General features: G+C 37.0%; 2 protein-coding genes across 2 annotated transcripts in view; one reads left to right on the top strand and one right to left on the bottom strand.

The window, feature by feature from the left end:
• LOC126471280 (serine protease filzig) overlaps positions 1 to 5500 on the top strand; it is a 151443-nt gene extending 145943 nt beyond the window's left edge. Inside the window, exon 8 of the mRNA XM_050099399.1 lies at positions 4619 to 5500. Coding sequence (XP_049955356.1) covers positions 4619 to 4783 — 165 coding nt within the window. The 3' untranslated portion in view covers positions 4784 to 5500. The remainder of the gene's footprint in view (positions 1 to 4618) is intronic.
• Positions 5501 to 17122: 11622 nt separating this feature from the next.
• LOC126469607 (uncharacterized) lies at positions 17123 to 23892 on the bottom strand. The gene is made up of 5 exons (XM_050096729.1): positions 23555 to 23892; positions 23061 to 23159; positions 22848 to 22946; positions 22636 to 22734; positions 17123 to 17373 (listed from the first exon to the last, which is right to left on the bottom strand). The coding sequence occupies exons 1-5, from the start codon at positions 23748 to 23750 to the stop codon at positions 17258 to 17260; spliced, it is 609 nt and encodes a 202-aa protein (XP_049952686.1). The 5' UTR covers positions 23751 to 23892; the 3' UTR covers positions 17123 to 17257.
• Between the last annotated feature and the right edge of the window lie 810 nt (positions 23893 to 24702).

Here is a 24702-nt window from a genome sequence, read left to right as displayed (position 1 = left end):
CTCTTGTTCGCATTGACGGCACTTTGAACAGTGGACGTTACATCTGAGACGTGTTACGACCCGTGGCTCTGCCCTTCATTCGATCCCTGCGAAACCCTACATTTCAGCAGGATAATGCACGACCGCATGTTGCAGGTCCTGTACGGGCCTTTCTGGATACAGAAAATGTTCGATTGCTGCCCTGGCCAGCACATTCTCCAGATCTCTCACCAATTGAAAACGTCAGGTAAATGGTGGCCGAGCAACTGGCTCGTCACAATACGCCAGTCACTACTCTTGATGAACTGTGGTATCGTGTTGAAGGTACCTATACACGCCATCCAAGCTCTGTTGAACTCAATGCCCAGGCGTCTCAAGGCCGTTATTACGGCCAGAGGTGGTTGTTCTGGGTTCAGATTTCTCAGGATCTATTCACCTAAATTGCGTGAAAATGTAATCACATGTCAGTTCTAGTATAATATATTTGTCCAATGAATACCCGTTTATTATCTACATTTCTTCTTGGTGTAGCAATTTTAATGGCCAGTAGTGTATTTAAGACTGATCTTCAAATATTACCAGATGAAAATTTATCTGTTCCAAAAGCAAAGTGGTCATCAACCTGAAGACAGAATTTGAAGAACACATTTCTCTGCTGGACAGAAGGTGCTTTTGGAAATGGTATACTTTAGTCTTGATCTGATGTGTGAAGCCACTGGCCAACCAATTTATAATACGATTTGGTCGAACTGCAAAACATTGGATGTGTGGTGTGAGAGCCACCCACGTGACATTCACACCTGTTGTTGACTTCCGTGTCGTGTCTGAAACGGTCTCTGTGACCAGTTTAAAAGAATCACTTAAGTCTTAAAAAGTTACTAGAGCCTCTCATGGACAAAACTGAGTTTTGCGCCTCTCACATACTTCCGTTTGGTCCATAAACACCAATGCTTACCCGTCAGTTGATGAAACTGCTGCAGGGTTGGGCTAATTCAATTGTCTTCTTCAAGAGACTAATAAAGATGGGGCCACAGTAGTAGTGACAAACATATGTTACAGACTGAAAAAACACTTTTATTGTATTAATTTAAAACTATTGCGGCGCTGTTACTAATTATGGATATAGTTTCCTTGATATCGAGCAAGTTTATGGTGCAAGGTTCCTAATCACCAGTCTTTACGCTAATGTCCTGGTCTGGACTCCAATCCTCTTCGCACTGTCTCAGGGAGTGAGGGTACGAGACTGTTGATGGTGATCCGTCCGTCAGATGGGAACTTCTAACTCGGGGGTTCTCTTAGTGATATTCGAGAGGAGTACGCTACTTGCTGGTACTGGATTTCATTCTCTCCCTTTTCTCATCGTTATCAAACAACACGAATATAACACTCACGATACAACTCTTGTACATCCGCAAAGGGAAAGACCAACGTACGTGGAGGAAGAATACCCATTCCGATAGGTGGCTGAACCCACACCGTAGGAAATACCAGCCCAGAGTGCCATATGATAAATACATTTTTACATCGAACTATTCTGTTTCACACCGTGAAATGCATAATTATTTGACGCAAAAAGCACAGCTGTGATGGAACGACCCATTGATCTTCATTCCGTTGTTATTGAAGTCTAGTGATTTGAATATATCTTCTAATGGAAGGGTGAACAGTTTCAGAGAGATGGTGTCACCATGGCGGACTCTTTTGCCGATTTGGATCTTACCGGTGACAAGGTATTCATGCACTCTGTAATTGTTGCCTATTGATATATGTATTTCAGGAGCTTTGTATACCTTGAATTAACCCTGCCCAAATCTCCACGGAGTCCAAATCTTTTCTATAATCCCTAAAGCCCAGATGAATCCTAACGTCATAATCGGTTGTTTTCTTTAAAAGAAGGCGACTAGTCTCGCTGCGATCTTTCCGAAATCCTGCTTGCTCAGCAAGTTGATATAAATCCAGTTCTCTTCTGTGGCGCTTTGTTATAGTTTTAGTTATTTGAAAAGAGGCAAAATGGCAACTCATCGGATCACACGACACTCCTCCAGTCTGATACTCTCCCATTTCTGTGTAGTTTGGCCCACTGAAGGCTTGCAGCTTTACGTGCCACTTTGATAAATAGCCCTTTGCGGAATTTTCGATTTCATATATCCGTTGCAGTCTCTTTCCTTCGCAGTGCTCGCTCGGAAACTGGTTCACATGGATCTACGTTACCGAGACAAGCACTTTCTGCCTGGTTTGAAACTAGTTGTCATTGATAAAACGTGACACCCTTCTCTGTTCCCTATCAGTAAGAATCTTTTTACGGAGACTGTTCTTACGCCATGTTACATGACTGCGAGCCATACACTATTCCTTGCAGAGACGTTGGACAGTACACGCCGATACACCAGGAAATCGGGCAACTTCATTCACTGTGTAGTCGTGTGCACATCCACAGAGCTCCTTTCTGCCTTTCTGTCAGGTCACTACCATCTAACAACGCCCATCCCCCTCCTCCCCCCCCCCCCCTCCCGGCCCATAAGTACAATTTCTTTTTCATGAATTAACGTCAACAGTGGAGAGCCACATCATTGCCTGGTACCATTTCTCTACTACGACATGTGATCAAAAAATACGGTGAATGAATTCCTTTAGGAGCAACTGCCGACTCTACCACCATTTGATGTAATTTCTCTGATATCCTGATGCGTTGAGACAGTGTCAAGTTGGAACACGTCATGATTTATCAATCAGCGATCAAAGACGTTACAGTGAGGTTGTGGTTACCGTATCTGTCGCGCGTCATGTATTCCGAACAACGGGTAAACAGTTCTGTTTCAAGTCGCAAGAATGTTTCAAAGAAAGTCATGAAATTGGTGTATGGCGTTAATACTCTAACTTTGAAGACAGTTTAAAAGGGGTAGAGCGATTTAAAAGCGGAAATGGTTAGGTAAAATCTGGACCATTAACCGCAAAAAACCGTGCGAAAAAATGGTAAAAAACCATTTGTTCAAACAGGCGAATAACTATTCAAGGGCTTACCGCAGAACTTAGCATCTGGTACGGGTCCGGGAAAAATTTTTAAGCGATAATTTGCAAATGAGACGTGCGAGAGAAAAATTTGTTCCCAGACTTTTGAGTGATGAATAGAAGGAAAATCGTTTGTCAGTTTGCACGGAGCTGAAGAATCATCTCCATTCAGATTCGGACTTCATGTCCAAAATTGTAACCGGAGGTGGAACTTGGGTCTATGGTTATGACCCTCAGACGACAATTCAGAGATTCCAGTGGACAATCAGTGAATCTAATTGATCCACAAGCCACGTCAGTTAAAATCTAATATTAAGGTCATGCTCACTGTTATTTTTTCGATATTAAGGGTATAGTGCTATCACAGTTCTTTCCAAGGGGAGCAACTGTAAACGCCGAATTTTTCAAGGGCGTACTGCGAAGTTTGTGAAACGATGTGCGAAGAAAGAGACCAAAAAAATGGGGCAATGGCTTCCTTTTTCATGACGACAACGCGCCGTGCCACACCTCACTTATGATTCGCAGTTTTTCGCGGTATTCCTGTCTCTCCACATCCGCCTTACCACATTTAGCACCATGCGGTGTTAAGCTATTCCCAAAAATTAAAACCGCGCTTAAAGGAAAACGTTTTGACAACATTCCTGACACTGAGAGAGCCATGACAGATCAAAAGAAGCCTTCCAGAAATGCATCCATTATTGGATTCAACTTTTAGCTTTGAGATAAGTAACTTGAAGGCGATTAAATCAAATTCCATCCTAGCCTATTACTTTGCTTCAAATAAAATTGTTTACCGTACTTTTTGATCACACCTGGTACCTCTAACGCTCCAAAGCGACCAGTGTGCTCTTTCAAGGAGCTGACTGATGCAGGGTGGGGTAAATAAAAGTGGCGTGGAGAACTGAGTTCCAAGGCACAAAGAAAACAAAGGAAGAAAGGAAATACAGTAGTAACTTGAGTATAGCTTATGTTGAAAGTGACCACCATTCATCTCTTGACGCTTTTGGGTCCTGGGCAGCAATCTGCTGAATGCGAATCGAAGCTGGACTCTGGAATTGCTGCATTCTCATCCGGAATGTTCTGTAGCAGTTCTTGAAGACTATGAGGGTTGTTGCGATACACTTTAGACTTGACGGCTATCCACACAAAGTAATAGTAGACTGACAGATCCGGTTACCTGGGCGGCCAGCTAGGGCTGCGGCCAGATTGACCTCTGCTAACAACTTTGCCAGCCTTGAAGATTGTGTAAATGTGCTCCAAGGTTCGTCCGGCTATATGGCCAGATGTTCCATCCTGTTGAAAGTAACTGTAGGTCTTTTCATCCTCTGTTAAATCTGCCACAAATTCACGTCCAGTCGTATCCACTCGTCCAAGCTCCTTTTATTTGCCACGCCCATGTTTTGTCTGCTGTGCTTAGCACACAGAACTTGGACGTAAGTGAGAAACACTCGAGCAGAAAGAAGATGTACAATCGTTTCAACGTTATCGTTGCTGAGCACGCTCTATGGTACTAGTTCGCAAATCGTCAGAGATTGAGTTTGCTACGCCCAGAAGCTCCGTTCTATAGGGAGCTCCTTATCTTTGAATGCTCGTGAAGGCGCTTGTCTCAGAGTCTGTTGTATGTGTGCAGGGGGACAGCGGCGGCCCGCTAATGATGGAACGGGACGACGGTCGCTGGGTGCTGGTGGGTACCGTGTCCCACGGTATCAAGTGCGCCTCCCCCTACCTGCCCGGAGTCTACATGCGCACCACCTACTACAAGCCCTGGCTACAGAGCATCACCGGCGTGCAGTGACTCTAACCACGACCCCATTAGTGGTGTCTCGAGGATGGACTTCCTACATAAAGCATCTCACAAGTGCGAAAGTATTGACTGCCATAATCATTTTAAATTAATTTATATTTAACTTATATTTATTACACAGTAAATTATGTGCAGTTACTGTATCAGTAATGAAGCACTTCCCAACAGGAGAAATAGTATCTACTGTGCAGTACGTAAAATTCGACATATCAGCAACCAGAAGGTTGCCAGAAGAGCAAAAACAATTGCAAAGGTTGACTAAAATTTCGACTCATGCAGAAGTTTACCGTTTTCAATTCTTATAGGAAAAATGTATCTCGAGCAACTCCATTTTATGTTGTTAGAACAGAAATTTATTCCCAGAAGCTTTCATTTTACTAACAGTGGCTGATCAGGTTTTTCTGGCACATTAATCTACCTGACTCAGTCGACAAGATCTCACATATATATTTCCTACTTCAAAGTGGCACCACACGTGGCCACTTTTAGTATCGTGCAATAATGAATTAATAATTTACTGTGCCTGTAAAAGTTGAAAGTTGAACTGTCTTCTTACCGAGAAGGATCAATGGCATTAGTAATGTAAGACTGAAACACCTAAAACCAAACAACTGTAACAGAAAATTTTAAAAATTGTTCTGTTTTTAGTCGAGAAACATTGTTATAGAAGAGATTTTATTCCACTGCAGTGCTTATCTGAACATTTTATACTCCAACAATATTATTTATTTTGTTTACATTAGAAATATTATAACATATTAACTTTTAAGATATTTGTTACAAAATGAAGAGCAAACGTATTTAATTTGTAAATGTTATTTTCATTTTAGTACCTAAATCATGTGTTAAATACACTATAAGTCTAAGCTACTGTAAATACGAAGTGTTATTGTTATATATGTGAAAACACATTGCTGGAAATAATGTTTGTTACTGCTGATGACTCCTGTTTGGTAAAAAGGATTATATCTGTTCGTTTAAACTGTATACAAGTATGCCAGTGAGGAAAGCACATCAGTAATAAAACACATAATTTCTGTTTTGAGAAAAAGGATTATGGATACTTGTCCAAACTGTACACAAATATCCCTGTGAGGAAAGCATGTCACTAATAAAACACACAGCTTCAAAAGCAACATTTATTGATGCATAGCTATTCAGTTTACCACATACCAGAGATAACTGGAGGTATAAATGAAAATAATACAGTTAAATAAATAAAAACAGTTTTCCTTCAAAAATCGAAACTTTTATTTCCTTCCCCCCAGTTCCCATTTTTAAAGAAATTTTTGATTAGTATGTTGAATACCTGTCACAAAAATGTGAGTTTAAAACAGACTGCAACTGAGAAAACTACAACTATATCAACAATCCACATTTAATCTCTTGTTCTGCAGATTTCATTTTTTAATGGAGATGCTTGACCAGTGTAACACAGGATTTCCCAAACTGTGTTCCAGCGATCAGTGGTGTTCCATGGGAAGTTAATAAGTACTCTGCGAAAAACTTTAAATAGTATGGCGTTTCCTTTTTTTGACGTTTTGACAGTACTAATTATTTTTTATTTTATTATGATTTCTGTGTTATTAGTTAAGATTTGAAATTAAAGTAATCACTTCATAAAACAAGTATTTCTAATTTTAAAAATATTTATTAACCTTTAATTCAAGTACGGTGGTCCATCAAAGTAACAGAATTCCCAAAGTATTCCATCAGAGGAAAAATTCTGGAACCTCTGGTCTAACATATAATGAACCCACACAAGAGGTAAGTGTGCAGCAGTGTGTAACAAAATAAAAAGATTTACTGGTACAGGAACTATATTACAAAGACAAATACACATGCAGATATTTAAAAAATCATTGAAATGCTGACAGAGTGTCACTAATGTTTTCCTGTGATAATAAAATTCAAACAACTTCAATTATAGCACACAGTTTCTCAGCATTTCCACACAGAAGAAGGTTACCTAAGGTGTTTTCATCTCATACATTTTCCATCAGAGAGTATTTATTTCGAGTGAGCCTAACAAGGAAATGAAATGTGGATAAACAATGAAGACAGAAGAATGCTGAAGATTATATGGGTATATGAAGTAACTGGTAACTGATGATGAGGTTCTGAATCGAATTGACTGAAAGAAGGCACTGGTTGATAGGACACATCCTGAAGTACTGAGGAATAGCTAAATTCATAATGGAAGAAGTATGGAGCGGGAGGTGAGAATGGGAGGAGGCACCACTGAAGATGTAGAATAGAATAAGCAGGCTCAGATGAGTGTAGGGTACAGTACTGATCCAGTTATTAAAAAGACTTGCACACGACAGGCTAGCACAGAGAGCAACATCACACCAATCTTTCAACTAATAACTACAATACTCCCCATCAGCAAAAAGAGATCAGGTGAAGCTGCTGGCCACAGAATGCTATCCGACTGTTAGTGATTTCTGTCAAGATAGCTGCTGCTCATTGTTGATACAATTAGCGATCACCAATTTGTTGGGTCCAGTGTAAGCACTAGATTCTTGACACAGCAGCATACTGTTAAGGTACCTGGAATGGATGTCTTTGCTATTGTGGGAGCTCACAATAAATGCCTAGTTTTTGAACTATAGAGTATGACACTTGGTTTCACTGGGGCTCCTCCAAATAAGCTTCACTGATAATTCTTGCTTAGACAAAAGTAGGATCCATCACAAAACATAATCTGCTGCCATTCTGTATCTCACAATGATTACCAGACAATGTTTCAATGTTTCCTCAGATTCACAGTCACTCGTGGAGCCATTAAAAAATGAGTGTAATTCTTCATGATAAGGACCTTTAGCAGTAGACATACAGAGTGATAGATCCTTGTGATTTAAAGTGATTTATGTAGACAGTTTCCAGATTAAATTAATCAGTATTTCCCTCTCTGAACTTGTTAAAGCCAACAGGCAAATAATGACCCTGTTGCTGCTTCATTCTGGCAGCAACTCTTTACATTCATATTCTCACACATCGGTACACAGAAAAATACAGATAAGGAATTCATAATTCACTACAGTTCCTTCATGTGGATTTCAAGTTTTCTAACTACTAAACTAATTAACTTCCTAGCATTGTGTTAAGTACTGCAGTTTACTTTTGCAAAGGTCTCCTGTTCTGATCTTGGTGACTGTCTTAATGTTTTTCTCTGGGTCCACTAAATGATTCAGTGTCCACTCTGACTTATTAGGTCAACCAAGAAGTTGCTTGAAATGGCAACAAATCTGAAGGATGATACTAAGCTGTGAGTCACATACAACTGTAACCTCTGAAAGATGGAGGGAATTATAAAGCTAGTGGTAAACATCTATGATGGAAATTTGTGAACAAATGGTATAGTCTGACAGATAAAAAAGTTTTCTGGAATGGAAATTTACCATTCAGCTCAAGTGAATTGTTCAGTTGCTATAAATTCATTGGGCACTGTATGGTATATGGCATATCACATAAATGTCTGTTTGTGTAGCAACACCATAACCATAAATTTAAACATGTTAATGCCTTATCAGAACAAAAAAGTACTTAAGTTTAGAAATATAAATTTATACAATCATGTCATTAACAATTTATTCTATTGTTCAGAGAAATTAATCATAATCTATTATATTAGTAACATTATACAGACTGCTTGATAATGGACCCCAATAACATAATGAGAACATGTTCCCCTTAAATATGTCATTATTTGGTGATTGCTTTACATTTCTTTACTACACAAGATTTCTATGATAGACACGAATTAAATATCAGACACTAACAATTTCCACACATACTACAATCACATTAGCTGATGCATGATTGTTAGTCAATTGATACATTTCCATCTTGTTATCAAGCCACACGTTTTAAAAGTTTTCCAGCACAAAATTTAGTGATTAGGGTTATAGTAACTTCAGTCAGTTAATGTAATCTATTTATTTTCCAGGGATCATTTGCACAATAAATCATTATGATGTGGAATGAGTCAGTTTCATTCACTTTGCAAATTAATTTGTAAATATGGCTACATGCTGAATATTTCTATGTTTGTTTTAATTATTAACTCAAAAGACGTGAGTTAGTAATTCTGTCTACCACCCTTTATACATTCAATAATAGAAATCCTGCAATAGAACAGAAGGAGTTGTCAAAGAGAAACTTTTTCAGTTTGTCTTCAAATTTTATTTTGCTGTCTGCCAGATATTTTATATCACTGCGTAAGTTATACAAAATTATAGTTGTGGCACTGTGCACCCCTTTTTGTGCTAAATACAACTTTAATGTGGAGTAATGAATGTCGTTTTTCCTTCTGGTTTTCTAATTATGGACATCATCATTCCTTTTGAACTGCATTGGATTATATGCAACAAACATCATGAGGGAATAAGTATACTGTGTAGCAATAGTCAGAATGCCCAACCCTTTAAACAGATGCCTACAAGATGTTGATACGTGAGCACAACAAATTATTCTTACAGCACATTTTTGTGCAATGAAGACTTCCTTTCTTAAATATCAATACCCCAGAACATTATTCCATATGACATTACTAAATTAAAATATGTCAACTTACTAACTTGTCTCTCCTCAACATCTGTAATTATTCTAAGTGCAAATCTGGCTGAACTAACTTGTTTTATGAGCTGAAAGCCACAGTTTTCCTGTCTTCTGTTCTTGTAAGTGTGATTGGATCAATTACAATACTAGTGTCATCTGCAAAAAGAGATACTTCTGCTTGTTGTATATTAGATGGAAGATGATTTAAAAATATATGATTGACAACAGCAGACCTATGATTGACCTTGGGGAGCTCTATATGTGATTTCTCCCTGGCAGAATATTGTCCCTGGAGTACATCGGTTTAAGTTCAACTTTTAGCACTCTTTTGCTTAAATAACAGATTAATCATTGGCTGGCTATGCCACCAGTCCCATAAAACTTCAGTTTATCTAGGAGAATACTCTGATTCATAGTCAAAAGCCATGGCTGAATCGCATAAAGTACCAACCAGTGTTGTTTTGTTATTTAATACTTGTAAAATTTGGTATGTGAACATGTAAAAGGCATTCACAGTAGAGCAACTCTTCTGAAATTCAAATTGTGATTTGCTGAAGATATTGTTGCTGCTTAGGCGAGATATTATTCTAGAATACATCACCTTCTCAGAAATTTTGAAAAAAAAATGTCAGCAGTGAAACAAGTCCTTAATTATTGACATCTGTACTATCACCTTTCTTAAAGAGAGATGTTTGTTTCATTCATACTACATCTATTTTTCCTGTATCTTATCACTTTGTGACATTTTGTTATTTTAGCTCTCTGTTCCAATTACAGTTAATGTCTTACTTAATGAAAAAAATGCTTGCATTTGTGGGTGGTATCACATATGATTTATTCTATTAGCGTCTATGGCAACGTACGTGACTCTATACACCTGAATTAATATCGATTTTCTCTATTCAGTAAACTTTGAGTTTGGAAATTTACTGCAGCAAGTAGGCAATAATGCCTCCCACTGACTGAAAATGCCTCATTCAAGGCACTGGTGCCCTATAATGTACTTCCATAATTATAGGAACTTCATGGCAGTAAATATTGTTGTCACTTGTACTACTCTCAAGAAATGACTGGTTGTTTTTGTGTGCTCAGGAGATATTACTTGGACGTTTATGCTCACATGTCTGGTGTATATGATAGTAGCACTTTATTAACTATACTAGTGGAGGCTGATGCATATGAAGATCATGGAAGACCTCAGGCTTTTCTAGATTTTGGTTTGGAAGACTTTTCGTGCTACTGAAGCTGTTGACTTGCTCCAAATATCATGCAATTTCATCTCCTTGAGTCGACTTGTGCCCTCCTTGTTACAACCGTGAGAATATTTGGCATACTTCTGATTTTAGTCCCATTTAATTCTAAAATGATTGGTTTAAGAATATCATTGGTACATTGTGTTTTATAGGTGCTTCATTAAGACTATGTGGTGTATTTTTTTTAATTTTTTGCACAGTTGTTCATTTTGTTCAATAGCAACAGTGTTTGACAGACGATTTCCTAAATAGTTATTTATGTTTTTTGTGGCATATGAACATATATTTTTAATTGATCATACACACTATAGGTTGTTCTACATTTGTTGAAGGTTTTATGGTTCCTAGAACTGATATTTTTCTATTTAGTAGCAGCACTGTAGTTATATCAAACTTAAAACTGTTAAGATTTTTCCTTGTACCAGCTCACTTTAGTGGCAGGTTATGGTGGAAGAATGTTTAAGCACAAGGTTACAGAACAACAGAGGTTGATGGAATGAAATAACTGCAGCTTGTAACTTGTAAATTATAAATCTGCATGCTCAACATCCCATCATATTAAAGAAGGGACTCAGGACCCATTGGAGTAGCATAAATATTTCACAGTTAACATACACTCAGGAGGAGCTGAGCTAACATACCTTTACTGTGAATTTCCTTACCCATTGTAGATGAATGTAGAAATAGTAAATTTGAAAATCCCATGGCTGACTTCTAGCCCCTTTGAGGTTCTATGGACTTTCCAAGGCTAATGATGTTCATCAGTGTAATATTTAGCCATATCAAATGCAACAGATAAAACATTTTTCACATTGGGAATAAAGAATCCTTACATTGCTCCCAAGTAAACACAGGACAGTTTGTATATATACCAGTATATTAGCTGACCATTTATTCTAAGTTCAATGCTTTCATTGAAGTGATATGATATAAAGAGATATTCACAAACTTTGCTCAGTAATCACACATTATTATTTGGAGATGGTAAATGAGAACAAAAAATAAAGTTTAGGAGAAGATAATGGAAATTGCTTGCATTCATTGAGCATTATTAAAGTTTATGCAGAGAACTGGAGAACAGTATGCTGCTTGATATTTTATTTTGGTATATGCTTACTTAAGCTTTATTATCTTCATCACTACATTTGCAAACAATCGCATTTCTCTGCAATTTAATAATACATAATTTACAAAAATTTTAAATTTTTTATTTTTTGCATTTGATGTATTCACATCCAGACGTTGTAGATGGAAATATGCCAATTTTGAGTAATCCATAATTTCTGTCTGTAGTTGTTGGTTGTAACATAATTTTCAGCAACTTTTTATATCTGTTCAATAATTTGATGTTGCACATATATTATAATATGTTTTTCAGTATGTGAGATTTGTAGAAACGCAAAATTGGCAGTTAGTTGTTTACTCAGAGATAATTATGTTGGTGTGGGTCGTGTATCTGTGGGACTGTTATTACTTGCCGTTGGGGACAGCTCGGCTCGAAACGAGACCAACCAATAGAATTTCAAGGTAGATAGAGCCAATAGGATTGCTTCGCTTTGGATGAACCTGGCGTGAACAACTCTATCTTTGGTGTTTACATGTCATCTTCAATAACATGGACTGCATACGCGCCAATCTTTTGAGATAGTTATTGGTTTTCTCATTTATAGCTGAAATTTGGCATTAATTTTAACAATAAATAGTCTTGTCATGTTGCCTTTTCACATGTAGATGTACAGTTAACGTAGTTACTGCGAAATTCCTTATGTTAGTACGATAGTTACCGTTTTTACATGCGGCCAAGTGAAACGTGTTGACAACTCTTTTTACGAGCAACAAAATTACGCATCATCAGTAAATACCTTTTTTCCTTGCACTGACAGTCTTGTAGTGGTACGATTACTTAGGAGAGGAAGACAAAATACCTGTTTGGCAACAGCTTTTTGACGATTTTTCAACTATACTAGTGAAATGTTTCGTTACTTTTTTATAAGAAGTGCAATGGTGTATTTTGTCACTGCTGTTATTTTTGTGAAAAAAGGGAGGTAAACATAACGTTGTTCATATTGTCAATGTTGTTGTGGTCTTCAGTCCTGAGATTGGTTTGATGCAGCTCTCCACGCTAATCTATCCTGTGCAAGCTCCTTCGTCTCCCAGTACCTACTGCAACCTACATCCTTCTGAATCTGCTTAGTGTATTCATCTCTTGGTCTCCCTCTACGATTTTTACCCTCCAATGCTAAATTTGTGATCCCTTGATGCCTCAGGACATGTCCCACCAACCGATCCCTTCTTCTAGTCAAGTTGTGCCACAAACTTCTCTTCTCCCCAATCCTATTCAATACCTCCTCATTAGTTACGTGATCCACCCACCTAATCTACAACATTCTTCTGTTAATATGCGTGTGCTTATTGTGCTGGAACATTCATGTATTGTTTGGATCCATTGATATGTTTGTAACTTGTAGCACTTAGTTTAATGAATATCAGTCTTGAAGAACTTTGTTGCTTGCTACAATTATGTGTTTATTTTGTTATTAAATGATCATTTATCTTATAACAAAAAAATGGCAGTGTATATGCCGCGAAAAAATCACATAAAGCTGGTAGAAAAATAATTTGTAACATCGCAATGTAAAATTCCTTTGAACGTTTCAGTTTAGTTTCATGTGGATTTATTCAAAGCCATCCACTTCTGCAACTTTTTCGATATCCCTCTAGATTGGTAATAAAGTTATTCCTGTGACAAACTTAACTCATTATGTTGTATGCAGTATCAGCACGTATCACAAGAAACAATTTTGTACACAATAGAGAATGGACTTTGAGATTAAGGTGTTCGACTCTGGTTTGTTCCGTAATTTTCGCACTTTAGACATGTTTTAATTTCATTATATTTGGGCCTAGTGAAAGTGGTTAAGATTTTACACGTAAAGGGTGTAAAGCAAAGTTGTCCCATTCCCTAACTGTAGCTTCACACACATGTACTGCATGTAATATTTAGTGGCTTTTGTTCTGTAAGTGTTACAATTAGTGCAGCAAACTGACTGGGATATGGCATGTTCCATGGTAGCTTAACATAAGTAGGGTCAAGGCACCACTGACGGCCCGATTAAGGACAATTGCTATACAAATTAGTTTACAGATTACTTCAGTAATTCTATGGTTTCAAATTCTGTGGGGAGCGAGTGTTCTAAATTATATAACAAAAGCAAACGAAAATATTGAAAATGAAATGGCACATTTCCCCAATTTTTGCCATGTTAAACCTCACTATGACCAGACATTTCCTTACTTTTGGCTGCTACCTATTACAATGAAACTGAGGCTTTACATAATTTCAGAATCTATTTGCAGAACAGTAATTTATTCTTTGTACAAACATCAGGGTGGCCACCAAATTTGAATTTTCAAATTCAATGTTGTCATGTATTATATTTACTGTATGGGTTTAGGCATACATACTACACTGGAAAGAACAAATTGCTTGTTTTAAAAATATATGATGTCCGATATGAACCATGTCAAGATGTACACCACATACAGCATGACTGACCAAGTGGAGTGATCATCTGAAGGATAGTGCACATCAAAATGTCACATGGCTGCATTTATGCAACACTGTCTGTTTGCTTAAGCCAGACATATTAGGGTCAACTGAAGGGTTAAATGGCCAGTACATGAAAATAGTGACACAGAACAGAGATATTAAAATCCACAGTCACATCTCATGGATTAATGATGGTAGAATGTTACAGTTAATCTTGAAAGAAAACTTGAAGTTTCTCATTAAATTTTGTTGAGGTATTCATAATCTTACATTGATTTGTTTACAAAAAAATTCCTTTTGCAGCAAATTGTCATTACACCTACACTATGCAATATGAAGTTACACAACTGTGTATTAGCTATATTTGAATAAACTGTGGCGACTCATCAATGATTACTTGGTGATGTGACAGTTTGAATGTTTGTCAGGAAAGCTGATTTTTCATCCCATCAAGCCGGTTGAGACAAGTGATAAAGTGTGTGTAACAGGTACAACATACACCCTGCATATCCCTGCCCATCTGCATTAGCTTCCCTGCATGTTTGACTTTGACCGACCATTCTGTAGCACACTTACCAATGTATACTTTCTCAAACATCAATTTCTGACATAATTTTAGGTGCTTCAGCTGACACTTTTGTTTTCAGGGATTGTAACACATTAATTTTAGATTTCATTCCTTTTCTGGATAATTTTTGTCCTTGTTGTTTTTCAGTTTCACTTAGTTGCTTCTTTTGTCATCTATGTACAAGCAACTTGGATTACACATAGACAGAATCAAACTTCTGTTGATTTTAAAATTGTCAACACTGTGCAAGCATTATGAGCAAGAATACTTTTCACTCAAACTCTCAACAATACACCCAGAAACTTCCTGACAGATTAAAACTGTGTGCCAGACCAAGACTCGAACTCGGGCAAGTGCTCTCTTATCTGAACTACCCATGTACAACTCAAACCCCAACCTCATTTCTGCCAGTACATCACTGCCTACTCAAGTTTGAGTCTAGCTCTGGCACACATTCTCAATCTGACAGGAAGTTTCATATCAGCGCACATGCTGCTACAGAGTGAGCATCAATTCTGGAAATACATTCAGTTTATTGAAAAACCTCTTTCTACAACAGCATTTCCAGGCAAAAGTACTGACATTTCAAGAAATTCTACAAAATTACAACATTCTTTTGTGGCAATGTAATGAGGTTCATCCAACCAAGTTTCACTTATTTTGAAAAATGCCAATTTTTTTCTTTTTGAATATGAGCATCGTTACAAATATTGACAAATTGTTGTTTGACACAAACACAAATTTTCACCAGAAAGAGAATTTAAAGTCATAATGTCAATCTTTATACAGCTGTTTCTTGATTTAATGCTGCTGATAGGTCCAAACATGAAATTGCATGAGTAGGTTTATATTTCAGTGGTTCGCCTTCAAGTAGCTTTTGTATTATACCAATAATACAGGAATACATTTCTTCTTTTAGCCTCAAGATGTCAGTCAGTCAAGTCCTTAACTTTCTTTTGGTACCTTTGCAGTGAAATCCAAAATACACGAAGCATTGTGCAGTGATCAGATTCTTAACATTCTTCATATCAGCCTACACGAGGTATTTTCCGATTATGCAAAATGTCTGAACTGAAAACTTGCTGCAATGATCAGGTGGTACAAGTGAACAACTCATTACACAAAAAATAAGCCATAGGTACATCAGTTAGAAAATCACATAAAATTTTTTGAAAGGATGTGCTGTCAGTGAAAAAAAAGCTAATTTTTGACCTAAGAATTTGTCTCCAACTGTTAAGATAGAGTTTTCAAACACTCTGAATCAGGTAAGAGTTTAATTCTAAGCCAATTGAGAAATATAAGTTCTTAGATGTGGGAGAATTTAAAAGCTAGTTGGCCCACATTTACAATCCATTTTGTGCCACAAAATTGCAAAGGAAAACCTGAAGACACTATATATTCTGTATATTGACACCTTCGCGTAGGCAAATCGTGAAACACACAATACAAGGCTCTGAAAATAGTGGTCTTTCCTAATTTGTTTCTGACACTCCAGTTTTAAAAGTGCAATGAACTATATGCAGGTTACAACCACCTAACTGCAAGAGTTTCATGTTACCAGAAATTTATTTTACTTCATTATTCAAAAACTTCCAAGCTGGAAAATTTTAGAAATATTCAGCAAATTAAAAGGTCCTTTCAAAGCATAGGCTCTTTGGCATTGAATAAAGACAGAAACAAAGTATCAGGTCGAGATCAGCGACTTATTTCAAATCCCAAAAACTAACATGGATGTCCATTCGTTTGTTGTTTTATTTTTGTATGACGTCGGTGCTGTATACAGTCTGACATAAGTAATGTGCGGCCGTTGGCCACATAATTGTATGAAGCTGCTCACATTTGTTGAGTGAAACTACACAAAATAAAGAAAAATTATATGTAACTTGTGGCTGGTCTACAATTTCAATATCCAACAGTCGCTGGTTCCCTGCAGATGATGCTTGCTTTTGCTAACATGAAATTGCGTTCACAGCTTACACTGCCAATGCAGTCACTCATACGAATTGTCTCTCATTATTACCTTGGCACACTTAAACATTGCAACACGTAAGATACACCAGGGTCATCAGGACACATTTACATTTTGAGTATGTTATGGGAAAAAATTAAACAGTTGATTGGAATTTAAATATTAAATTTTTAATTATGATTTATTAATACAATTTTAAGACTACATTCATAATTTGTCATCATATCTTATAGACTTTATGAAGTAATACAGTGACGTACAAAACATACAGAACGTGAAAAAAAAGTTTTCAAATATTCTACACATCAGCTACAAATATTAAGATACACAATTGAAACTTCATATATAAACAGAAAATAGATTTTAAATCAAAATTATAAACCAAAAGAAAAGATTAAATTCAGTACAAAAGTTTCTGGAGGCATAACTTACAAGAAAATTTTACTGTAACTTTTAGCTGAATGTACAGCAATTATAAAAATATTTCACAGTATCATGAATTGCAATAAAATCTTAGTTTTTGAAAATTAAGTTTCTTTCCAGTCAGTTTCAGAAACTTGATTCATCCAAACTTCCAAAACTGTTCGCACATAGAACAATGGAACTTCCAAACACAATGGTGCTCGACATCTGGCACATGATTTAGTTTATCTGTGAGTTTCCTGGCATCACAGGTTGCTGAAACATCAAATCGAGGGCAAAATAATAGACATTTCAAGGGTATAGTTGCTTCAAAATTCAGTCTACCAGTGCCGTTTATAGCATACAACCAATCCAGTTCTTCACACACTTATCTAAAAGCCCCCAAAAATAACAAAAACCAACAATTATCTTGATTTACGTATTGTCAGTTACTTTTGAGACAGAATTTTGCTTTACTTATCTGGTAATGATGTAGTCTTTTTTCAATGGTTCCGAGTACTATCTCTGAAATAATTTCATTGTTGAAAAGCAGTTCCCAAAATGAAAGTGTCCTTTTGTTTAGCTGTATGCAATGTTAAAAGGCTACATAGTAGGCAACATAATGTTAAGTACTTGAACAAGGTGAAACAGATCAATATAGAGAATCTGCCCTCTTAGCATATTGTAGTACAAAAATAGTATCTAGAAATAATGGTGCACAAATATTTTATCTGTTGCTAATTTGATATGTCCTGACCTCTTCTATAAAGCTTTTAAGTATACCAACATTTCCATTCAGACAATGGATCCAAATCACACCATATCTCTTCTGCCAGGTATTATTTCCAATCCACAGCATCACAAAGAGGTAAAATAAAGATACATTGTTTGTGTAGTTCTATTTCTTTCTCAGTGAAAACAAACAAATTGTGCTTAATTTTGAATGATACATCCTTAAATAATATGCTTGAACATGTTGCTGAATATAATTGATTTATTTAGTATGTGCTTAAACATTACTACTGTTAACTATTTACTTCTATGGGACACAGCAGGTGACAATTTTTGTAAAGTCATACAATGTAGACTTTCATGGCCAACATTTTCTTGAGTCAAAATTTCCAGGTTAAAAGGCCATGGTTGATGTATAAAATTACTTCTTCCTGACGTTTCATCTCTAACTGCGGGAGACATCTTTCGAGGTAGAATGGAAGTTACAATTGTACCTCTGAAGATGTCTCCCGCACTTGGAGTAGTAGTTTTATACACTGACCACAGCCTTTCAACCCATAAACTATACCTCAAGAATTCTTGTAAGGTTAGTATTATCTGATGGAAACTATAAATAAGTTGTTACCATGAACAGTGCAGTGAGCTTATTCAGTTTCAAAAGTTATCTGTCTAAGAGAAATTAGCATAAGACATAAGACTCATTGCACCTCAAATGTAGAGAAAACCATAATTTAAATACTGATCATCCTGATCTGGAAATGTAATACTGTCAAGTATAACCTTTGGATGTTTGTTAACTTTGCAGGTGAGACTAACACAGGGGATGGGATGATGGTTTACACTATATGTTGCGAAGGAAAAAAAAGACACAATTTTATCCAATTGTCAACATCCCACAGCAATCAGTCGAGCAATGGAAGTTTGTCAGTTCCAGATGGGTTAATCTCAGTTTTTACTTTGGTGATTTTTTTGTTTTTAAAGATCACATTTATTGACATATTTTTGGCAGTAAATAAAATACTTAAAAGTCACTGCCCAGTTTGGTGCTCTCCTGACATGCACTGGGCACAGACACACAATGGTAGCACTAGTACCTTATGTGTATCAAAAGTGTAATCAAGTATATTTCACAAGCCAGTGGTGAAAACTGCAAACAGTTTGGAACTAGTAAGGAATGTTGGGCTAAGACTTTATTAATTTTAGACACAATTAACGATTAGTAAAGATTATTGTGGCACAATGTGTAACGTCACATGACATTTACAAGCTAAATGTAACTAATCCTATTACAAAACAGTAGTTATGCTTCAATATGGAACAGTAAGTGGGCAGTGGATAATGTGTGTTCAAAACAATGAACAATTTGTGAGTTCCTTCTCAAGTACTGGAAATACCATAAGAAATTGTGTGAAAAGATAATCTTAGACTACAGGATTCAAGAGCAACCACATTAATGGAACTTTGGATTAGAAATTTAGGTAATACAGTTGCTCTGAAAATCACAGTAGAGATGAGATGCACAGAAGCCTCAACGTAACCAATACTAAGAACAAAAAGTTAGGCCCAAATACAATCAAGTGTGCACACTATCAAATAATTATTTGTAGGACATACTGAGAATCTGTCAACTTGACACACTCATCTTCACGAATACTACAGTGTCTATTGGTGGCCACTGTCGTACCAGGAAGCTTGGTGTAATCTTATGGCACTTTAATTCTCCGACTCGTCACAGGACAAGTAACTTATTAACTTATTGCTGCGGATTAGCTGGTGCACTCATGCTCCTTGTGGCATGACAATGAGGAAACAAGAAGATATCACATTTATATGGGTTAAACTTTACTTACGGCTTAGGCGCCCTTGTGCGGTGATGTTGGCAACGACCGTGCAGTGCTGGAAATTATTCTCTAATATTTCATTTCTTGTAAGCACTTTTTCTAAATGTTTGCTTTACTAGGATAATTAATTTACTGAGCAGACGCGGGTACATGCAAGAACACGTCAACCATAGAGTAGGAACAGGATTAATTATTTATTTCATGGTTGGTTGCTGTTGACATCAGCACAGCACGCCACCTGAACCGCAAGTAAAATTTTACCATTATATGTAACTGACAGGGTGAAACGGCTAACAACGAAACAGGCATCCAAAGTTAGGAGGAAAAATCCCTAAATTCTCAAAAGAAGCATTCTGGCTATTAGTCTGGAGGGAGTTTCAAAAATAGTGAAAAAATGAACCTGTGTTGTTAGATTAGGAATTGACTGTCACACCAATGAATGGAAGTCTAGTATGTTAAGAACTGCACATCCACACTCTCATTGGAAAACTTTTAGTCTCATCACATACAGTACGAGCGTGTTACACTCCTGAACACAGAACAAAGAGATAATCAATGCATAAAGTAACTACCATATCCCCCAACAATCAATCCTCATGTAAGGTCTACTAATAGCATTTAAAGAGTTCACTGCATACCTTTGCAGCTAGCAGAACTAAACTTTGATTATTTTGGCTAAAAACATCTTGGCTAACTGTGTTGAAATAAATTTTTTTAAAACCTTTCCAAACAGCAAAAATGTTGTGAGCACATATCAGGTGCTGAAAAGTGGTGTGAAGGGGAAAAAAATTTCAAAAATTAATGTTTATAATTTGTGAGGGCAGTAGGAAGCCATTAAACTAGCATTATGTCATTTAGCTACTCACAAGTTTCAAATATTAGCAATTAACACATTCGCTGTTGGCTTATGCATGTGCTATTAACTTGTAATAAGTGTCAATTGCAGAATATGTTAAGCATTGAATCAAGAGTAAACAGAATATTGTGTTGCTGGTCACTGCTTCAACTTACAGAGACAGTCTTCACAAAGAGTACATTTTTAGACATCTGAGCGGCATGGGAGAGAATTATGGAGAAAAACACTCATACAAAGTGAGTTCACAATCTTGCCTATATACCGTATGGCACACTCCATCTATCACATCCATGCTGTCTCACAACCAACCTGTGTTTTAAAAATCTATTTATAGTGAGTCATAACTTGAATGAAAATTATAAAAATGTTGGGTATTTTCTATGTTGACAACTTCATTTACTTCAAGCTAAAAAGATTGTTCAACTAATCAAACTTTTGAAATTATGCTCTAAAGGCTGAAGATGTCAATATCTAGTGGTGGTTATATCATACTGAGTGCTGACTACCACACTGCATTGTCTTATTTAGCCTTTTCATTTGGTGTTTACTGCATCTGACACTTTCTCCTCAGTGAGCAAGGTAAGATTCTCTGAATTCAAGTTTAGTGAGGAGTAAAATAAAGTGTGTATGATATTATTATAAGGAAGACTATGGAGTGAAATTTAGCCTCATTTAAAAACTATTGCTAAATATAATTCTTGGTGTAACTTGCATGTAATGTCCATTAAGGATGTAAACTGTAGTGTTTCTTATGGATTAAGGTGAAAGAGTTTACTTCCTATCTGCAGTGATTCAAAAGTTACAGCATTTTTTAATTTTCCTAGTGAAGTGTACTTCATGTGCGAGGTGTACTGGGACAAGTGAACAAATCGCCAGTGCAGACAACATGATTCACAACAAGGATGTATGTGATCCTGATACAGTTTAATTCGTAACCAAGACAATTGCCTATGCCTGTAATGTGAAATATTGGCCATAACATCATCAATACAGAAAGAATGTATCACACTATTATATAGCTATATTTGTACTAATATATTTTGTGAAGAAAAACCAGTCTGACAAGTGGTAAAAAAATTTCAATTAAACAAAAGGACACTTGTCTTTGGTATAAATCAGAAATGAAATGTCATAAGGAAGGCTGTAGTTGACAAGCAAAATTTCAGATCAGAAAGGATCCACAAATACTGCCTGAATTTATAATACCATTCGGGTCAACAGAAACATCCGATCTCACGCGTCGGCTTTGACCCGTGACGTAAGGGTGTTGTGGTGTGTGACGTCATTACGGCGCGGAGTTTGGTTTGTGAGTGTGGCGTGTTTGTAGATGTTGCCTCGTTGACGTTACCTTAGTAGGAGTTTTAGGGCCTGTAATATATAGTTTACCTTTTTACTGTACTTTTTGTTTTAACGTCGTCTATGAGGCTTTTATCAGTTTGCCATTAGATTGTTCAATCTTTATGGTCTATATGTTTTGTCGCTACTCGTTATGTCTAATGAATCAATATTGTTTTTTTCTTTTTTTTTTATTTGTTTCTTTTTTTTATCTTTTGATTGACCTACACATTGATCTGTAGCGTAGCCCTGAATACGAAGTTAGGTCGGGAGTTTTTTTTTGGCGGGGGGGGGGGGGGGTCAGGGGGGGCGCAGCCCCTCCCCCCCCTGCTTGGCCTTGAGTACCACTTGTTTATTATTATCTTTGTTTGCTATCAATGTTAGCAGATTGTTCTTGTGAAACCTTTGTGTGTGTTGTTTTTCTATGTGTTTTCGTCTTTGTGATACGTATGCAACGTTTCTATATCCGCCATATTGGAATTGTCGTTTCCGCTATATTTGTGACGTCATGGGTCAAAGCCGACGGGTTAGATCGGACGCTTCCGTATTTCCTACCATTCCATAGCCGTGTTGCAGAACATGCGCTGTAGTAAGGGAAGGCACTGATACCATCTTATCCTGCCCTGTCACTGGTTTAAATGTGGGAGAACAGCACGTGCAATCAGCATTTAAAACCAAATTGCTATAAATAACTTACAAGGGACTATGGCATAAAGCTGGAATAACATTTTATAATAAAGAGATGCACTAATGCCTGAATTCATAGAAAATCACCATTTGTTGAGCTGTGTAGCAACACACGCACTGTTCCGATGGATGGATGTGGTACCACCACAGCCTCTTTTGGTATTGGTTGAATTGTGGAAGTTGAGCCTGCAGGCAGAAATGCAAACTAAGTTACAGTAAGTAATTTATAAGGAGCTGTGACAAAAATAAACAATGGCATAACACAGAGGTGCACTAATATCTTGATTCATAGTACTCACTATTCCTCGGGCTGTGTTTCTGCACATACGATGTAGCGAGAGACGGACTAGATACCACCTCAGCCTGTTTTGCTATTGGCTGAATCATGGGAGTTGAGCCTGCAAGGAGAATTGCAAACCGGATTGCTGTAACTTATGAGGAACTATGGCATAAAACTAGAATGATATTTTATAACAAAAAGGTACGTTAATACCTGGATTTATAATACTCACGATTCGTCGGGCTGTGCTGTAGGGCACATGCTGTAATGGGGAATGGACCTGCTACACCCTCTGTATTTTTTATTGTTGGTTGCTTTTGAACAGCTGAACCTGCAAACAGTATATTATATTAGACTGCTGACATTAACGGATAATAGAGCACTGGTTAAGTTTTACTTATAGCTCAGGCGGCGTGGTGCTGTGATACTGGCAATGACCGTTTATTTATTCTGTATATTTTGTTTCTTGTAAATACTTGTTCTAAATGTTTGCTTTACAAGGATAATTAAATTACTGAGCAAACAAGGGTACATACGAGAACCTGACAACTAGAGAACAGGAACAGCATTAATTGTTTACTTCATAATTGATCATTGCCATCAGCAGCACACTATGCCACTTGAGTCATACGTAGAATTTTACCAGACTGCTTCATTACAAGCATTTTTTGCTGCAGGGATGTACGTTGTTGGGAGGGGAAGGGGGCGGGGGCACTAGTAACATACCTTTTTCCACAAGTGCATCTTCTTTGTCTGCCAGTAGAGATAATTTGATCAAACTGGATTCTTCTGAATTTGGTAGCACCAGGGATGCATTATTACTCCTTTTGTTTTTCTTTGTAGAGTACAGTCTACGTTGAGGTAAAATCTTTTGTGATTGTTTCCTTTCTATTTGCAGCGGTGCCTGTTTTTGCTGCAACATTCAGACACCTACAGTTGCCTTTAGTGATGATAACATTTTTTTAGCAGTTTTCAAGTCATTTGAGGTCAGCTCAGATACAATACCAGAAAACTCTGCGATAAGTTCCCTTCTTTGGACTGACAAAGGTACAGAATCATTAACACTTTTTTTCGTTACCTCCGCTAGTATTTCTGTTTTCTCATCTACAACAGAAATATCTTCACTCTCAGTAAATGTAACTTCACTATTTCTTAGGTGTTCAGAAGGTTGCTGCTTTAACTGAATCTGGCAAACACTATGTATGTGCTTGCACATATTCCATTTGATGGTATCGTCAATACATCATGAAAGAAGGTTTTATACATGGAAGAACCCTGGAGATACTAAAAGGTATCAGATAGATTATATAATGGTAAGACAGAGATTTAGGAACCAGGTTTTAAATTGTAAGACATTTCCAGGGGCAGATGTGGACTCTGACCACAATCTATTGGTTATGACCTGTAGATTAAAACTGAAGAAACTGCAAAAAGGTGGGAATTTAAGGAGATGGGACCTGGATAAACTAAAAGAACCAGAGGTTGTACAGAGATTCAGGGAGAGCATAAGGGAGCAATTGACAGGAATGGGGGAAATAAATACAGTAGAAGAAGAATGGGTAGCTTTGAGGGATGAAGTAGTGAAGGCAGCAGTGGATCAAGTAGGTAAAAAGACGAGGGCTAGTAGAAATCCTTGGGTAACAGAAGAAATATTGAATTTAATTGATGAAAGGAGAAAATATAAAAATGCAGTAAGTGAAACAGGCAAAAAGGAATACAAACGTCTCAAAAATGAGATCGACAGGAAGTGCAAAATGGCTAAGCAGGGATGGCTAGAGGACAAATGTAAGGATGTAGAGGCCTATCTCACTAGGGGTAAGATAGATACCGCCTACAGGAAAATTAAAGAGACCTTTGGAGATAAGAGAACGACT

Source organism: Schistocerca serialis, chromosome 3 (genome assembly GCF_023864345.2).
Source record: "Schistocerca serialis cubense isolate TAMUIC-IGC-003099 chromosome 3, iqSchSeri2.2, whole genome shotgun sequence".
Taxonomy (NCBI): domain Eukaryota; kingdom Metazoa; phylum Arthropoda; class Insecta; order Orthoptera; family Acrididae; genus Schistocerca; species Schistocerca serialis.
The sequence above is the reverse complement of the archived record's forward strand: the minus strand, read 5'-3'. Positions and strand labels throughout refer to the sequence as shown.

What these genes read in the sequence shown, in the direction of transcription:
- LOC126469607 (XM_050096729.1), bottom strand. Translation starts at nt 23,750, where the DNA reads ATGTTGCAGCAAAAACAGGCACCGCTGCAAATAGAAAGGAAACAATCA. An exon ending in ACAGCACAGCCCGACGAATC is followed by an intron (nt 22,947 to 23,060) that starts GTGAGTATTATA and finishes TTCTCCTTGCAG; the next exon opens with GCTCAACTCCCATGATTCAG. An exon ending in GCTACACAGCTCAACAAATG is followed by an intron (nt 17,374 to 22,635) that starts GTGATTTTCTAT and finishes TTGATGTTTCAG; the next exon opens with CAACCTGTGATGCCAGGAAA.